We start from the raw sequence: 5,272 nt of genomic DNA, 5'->3' as shown, positions 1-5,272 counted from the left end.
AGGAGGAGAATATGCTGTAAAAGTAATGACTGCCACTAAGAAGACATCATAAATTTCCTTCCAGATAGTCCTTTAACCCGTCTATCTGCTGCAAGTGAAAGAAGTAACATTTATTAGTCATTATTTGCAAATTAAATGATTCAAGATCTAGGCTTTTTTCACTGCATCAGTTGTTTAATATACCCGTTGTTTTTCTGTAGTTATAAGTTGAAGAAATAACATAAATTATGCTTTTGTTTTAGGCAGAGAGGAAAAATTTTGTATGCCTCTTTGTTGAGGTGTGAGTTTTTCTTCACTCTTCAGGTATATATTTATGAAATATTTAACAGAGGCAGGCTAAACTAAATGAAGGTCTGAATGCAGAACGTGCTGGTTAAGCTGAAACCAAAGTCATGCTGAAATGAATGAAAGTAAACTTAGCTGCTCTTCTGAGAAAGAATGCTAGCAGAAGAGATTTGGTATGCTTTGACATTTCATTATTCATTTAATTTGATTTATTTAATGGTCTGATCACATAAGCTCAAAGTTCAAATTTTGAGATTACTTATTAACTCTTTAATTTGACCTTTACTTTATTTGAGTGGTTTTTATTATATGGTTAGAATTTTTCATTTTTCATATTGTTTGGGGTTTTTTTTGTCCTACAAAAAGCTTATTTGCTTTTCTAACTGTTGACAGCATTTTACTGCTGTGTTCCAACCTGATCATGGAAGACTTATGTTTTTCTTTTTTCTTTTTTTAACCTTGCTTTATAAACAAATCATGTACAATATTATTATCCTCCATAAAAAAGATATTGGTTGGCTTCTTTGTGACATGTGTAATGTCACAAATGTTCAACTTGAGTTTGAGATTGTGTCATTCTCCATTCTTATGGTTCATTATTCTTTTCCAATGAAATTCCTATGGGTTTAATGTCTTGACCTAAAATTATTTCAGACATTTGATTCTTCTGTTCATTAGAATATGTCCTGAGAGAGGTCTTTTTTTTGTAGGTATAAATAATGCTAGCTGAAGTTCTCTGGAATGATAATTCATGGAAAAATACTTCATATTTGTGTTTTACTCAAAATTTTTTGTGGACTGTATCTGCAAAAACATGTATTGCTCTACTGAGCTCTAGAAAACTTATAAAAAGCTACTACAAGCTGTCCTGAATCTTGCAGATCTAAAATATATGTAGAATTGTGAGATTGCTGTGAAAAGCTTTAACGGGGTCTTAAATATGTTTCTTTTAAAAGTATACAGAATAACTACTGTGTGCTTCTCGCAGTAACAGTATGAAAAGGGAGCAAATTCTCTTAAGTAACAGTTGCCTTTATGAGTCACCTTATTAATTTGCTCTCTATTAATTTGCTTTAATTTATATAGATGTGACAATATTAAACAGGAAAAATAGACTCTGTAGGAAATGTCAGGAGGAGGGAAGAGAATCAGCCACTCTTGCTAGCTAGATTGCAGGTTTTTTACTTCAGAGATGCTGTTAATACTGGTGCTGTTTCTAACGAGTCATTAACACTGGCCTTCCCAGGAATAATAAAGTGGTTGTTGGAAACAAACACTAAATATGCTCGAAAAGCCACTCTGCTATCGTTGAAATGCATAATTATGAGTAAAATACACACATGTGCTTTAGATTTATACTTTGGTTTGAAGTACAACTACTCTTTTTGCTCCTGTACATCTAGGTGATTGCACAGGAACTAGTAATACTCTCAGCAGAACACCTAGTGAGCTTCTGCTGTGTCACAAAGCATGTCATGAGCAGAACAAAATGCTTCTGTAAATTCAATGTGCTGTTTAAAACATATTCCAAGAAAAACAATCAAAACTAACCTCACAGTTTAAGCCTGGGAATGTGGTGCTGTATTTAAGTAAGCAACAGGTCACTTATTTCTGAAATATCAAGTTTGTTTCATTTTAGCCCGCAAATTCACAGACAAGCATGAATGGATATCAGTTGAAAATGGCATTGGAACAGTAGGAATCAGCAATTTTGCACAGGTATTGATCCTTCCCCCTCTTACCCAAGTCTGCAATGTTTATTTACACATACCTGCTCTTGTCCTTGCTCTTTGGACAGCTCCTGTTTTTTATTATTCTAATTGCATCTGCTCCACACTGAGTGTGATTTTTGGACTTGGATCTATCACATTATTTATGAAGTGAATGCTGCTTCAGCATTCTGATAAATTCTTAATCACTTCAGCTTGAGCCTATGGAGAGCTGAACTTGATGAGAAACTTAATGGTTCATTTTAGAATTTAAAACTTCCTTTATTACTTCAGTTCTTGCAGGACTGGGCAGCTTGTGGCTATGTGAAGAGGATATCATGCACTTTTTAGGCCCAGTTTCCCTTGAACATGAATACAGTGCAGTCCTGGCTAAAGAACAATTGTGACTATAAGTACAACACAGCATGTGTTTCTTACTCTAGGACAGGAATTCCTTTGGGTTTTTTGTTCTGTTTTGTTCTCGTGCAAGTACTTGATTTGGAATAGTCACAGGTAAATTCAGGACAGAGATTCACTGTATGTGAAACTTAAGAAAATCTAATGTCAGAAGCTATCGGTGAAGGGGAATTAATGTTTGTTAGGACAAGCAGCATCTCGGTTTTCTGTAAATAACACTAAGATCCCTAGTCTTTTGTGAGATAGGGTACATTTTTTCAATGAAGAGGGAGAAGCTTATTCTGGTTGAGCTGATTCTTATGGTGATAAGGCTCCTTATGAAGTCAGTAAGGACAGACAGCACGCTAACAGCTCTCCACTTGTCCATGTCTCTCAGGAGGAATCGTTGCATTTTCTTTCAAACTGCACTGGAAGTAAATCCTTTGTGCTTTGTCACAACAAAGATAATTCCCTCAAATCATTGGGAACTTTGTCCTTTAAAAGAGTTGTTAGCATCTTGTTAGCATCTTGTTAGCATCTAGCTGATGCTAAGAATATCAGTGGATGTTATTTCTCATTCTGCCTGAAGAAATCTGCATATAAACCTGTAACTCCGCCTGGGGTTATTAACACTGTAACAGAAAAACAATAACTTGGCATTTGGGGCATGATAACAAAACCGTTTGTTTCGAGTTAAATGTTTAAGAAGTGAAAAATACGCAGTCCTTAAAGAGTGAGAACTAAATTTAGAGACAGAGATAACTTAAATACAGATCTTAGAGTTACTGTGTCAGATCTCTCCTGTGTATAGTTTCTTTAATGTATGCTTTGATGCTTTTGTTTTTCTTTTAAGGAAGCATTAGGAGATGTTGTTTACTGTAGTCTTCCAGAAATTGGGACAAAATTGAGTAAACATGGTAAGTTTCAGCTTTAATTTCTAATGAAGTAATTATTCAACTCATCCCACTCTCCCTTTGCAAAGATTATTTTTATAAAGTAATCCTTATGTTCGTTAATACCATTATAAATCTTTTGGATGCAAAATAAATTTGGGTATTTCTACAAGGGACAGCTTTAATTTCAAATTCTCACTGTCAGACCATGCATGGTAGCAGAAAATCATTCAGTTATGTGACTGTCCATGTTAAAAAAGAGTCAGCATCAATAGATAGAAAGGAAAAGCCTGTTCCTGTATTTACACTGTGAGCTGTCCCACTGGTACGCGAAGAAAAGATTGTCATGAGCTTCAGACACTGCAGAAAAAGCATGTAGATTTACTGAGGTAGAGGCCTTTCTCTTGCCATGCTTCTTGTGGAATGGGTCCATATCAAACTGGTTTGGCTAAATCTATTACATCACATTGAACGGTGAGAGTTAGACAAGAGGTCTTTCTGTTTAGGGTTTTAATTAACCAACTTGTAGTTTCATTTTATCTGAAGGAATTTTATTCCCATTTAGTTCTTCTCTTTTCTATTTATTCTGGCCTTAGTCTAATTCCAAACTTTCCCAGAACATGTTGTTCTCTAATTCCTTGTGCTGATCCCTATCTACCCTCCTGGCAGCTCCAGCCAGGAGCTACCAGGATCTACCCTCCTGTGTTCCTCCAGCCTCTGTCTTGTTTGGTTGTGACTTAGAGTTGCTCTGGGCTAACACTGCTCCAGGCACCGTTTCCATAACTGCCTACAGAACAGGAAAAAGGGAAGAGCCGCTGGGTGATTCCAGGGTGGTGCTTCTGAATACTAATGTGTGTTTTCCACTGACTGCAAATGTAACACTTGGTAGCATTTCTGAAGAGAAACTGGGATTCCCCAAATTGTGCCTGTGTCTATTTTGTAACCAAATGATGTATAAAAAGGTTTAAACTGTAGGTAAAAGGTGTATTTAGGTCTCTTGCAGCAAGAGCTGGATGTGGTTCCTTCTAACCTGCTATCATATCGTATATGCTGTAGGGCTTGAGCAAGTTCCCCAGAATAATTCAGGAGCATAAACATCAAATTTAATACTGATGATCACTGTCATAAAGTTGATGACTTCAATCTCTTTGACAGTTCTCTTTGCTCAAGATCAAGATACTCCTTCAATGACTAGGTCACCACCAGAATGTCTGACTAAAAAAATCTAAGTAGTGCTTTGTGTTTTCCTCTTGAAAGCGTTCAATCGTATTCTGTGTTTCAGATGAGTTTGGAGCTTTGGAAAGTGTGAAAGCTGCTAGCGAACTCTATTCTCCTCTCTCAGGAGAAGTGACTGAGGTTAATGCTGCCCTTGCAGATAATCCAGGGCTTGTCAATAAATCTTGTTATCAAGATGGTAAGATGTCATTTTTATCTTTCAGTAACAAATACCACTTGGATTCTTGCTATCACAAATGGCTCTGCAATTCCTAGTTCTTCCAGTTTAATGGTGTGGAGGCTGAAATGGAATATATTGAATATAGTTCAAGCCCAATGAAATTTAACATGAAAGTATTATTGTAGTTTTGTCTTTGCTGACAGCTGTTTTACAAAGTGTTCTTTTCAGACAGAGACTGTGGTTGAATTTAAATCCATTTCCCTTGATTGCATTTCTCTTTTTTTTGATCTTTGTACTGAGAGGTCAGGCTCTTTTACTCTTTCTAGACAGTGTTTCCTTAATGCTACTGTCAGAGACAGCACTAAATTAGACTACTGGTCTGACTTAAAAGGCCATTTCTTATGACAAGTTGTTTTTGTTAATTTTTTTAAAGTATTGAAACATTTTGCCTACACAAGAAATCCTCTTGATTCTACCAGTGTTACAGGGCCTGTGTGCTTACTGGGAGTACTTTTCTAAGGCAGTAACATGAATGAATCTTTCTTGTAGGACATTAGCAACTGTTTTTTCTTTTTATTTTCCTAACTACAGGT

At 36.0% G+C, this 5,272-nt stretch overlaps 1 protein-coding gene across 1 annotated transcript in view; it reads left to right on the top strand.

Annotated features, from left to right (window-relative positions):
* Positions 1–1,924: 1,924 nt before the first annotated feature.
* Positions 1,925–5,272, top strand: part of GCSH (glycine cleavage system protein H) — a gene marked incomplete at its 5' end in the record, with an annotated part of 3,442 nt that continues 94 nt past the window's right edge. The window contains 3 exons of the mRNA XM_010165118.1: positions 1,925–2,004; positions 3,244–3,307; positions 4,566–4,733. Of these exons, the coding sequence (XP_010163420.1) occupies positions 1,925–2,004; positions 3,244–3,307; positions 4,566–4,733 (312 nt within the window). The remainder of the gene's footprint in view (positions 2,005–3,243; positions 3,308–4,565; positions 4,734–5,272) is intronic.

The sequence above is a fragment of the Antrostomus carolinensis genome, unplaced genomic scaffold (assembly GCF_000700745.2).
Source record: "Antrostomus carolinensis isolate BGI_N321 unplaced genomic scaffold, ASM70074v2 scaffold31323, whole genome shotgun sequence".
Classification (NCBI taxonomy): Eukaryota; Metazoa; Chordata; class Aves; order Caprimulgiformes; family Caprimulgidae; genus Antrostomus; species Antrostomus carolinensis.
This window is presented reverse-complemented; position numbering and strand designations above follow the sequence as displayed.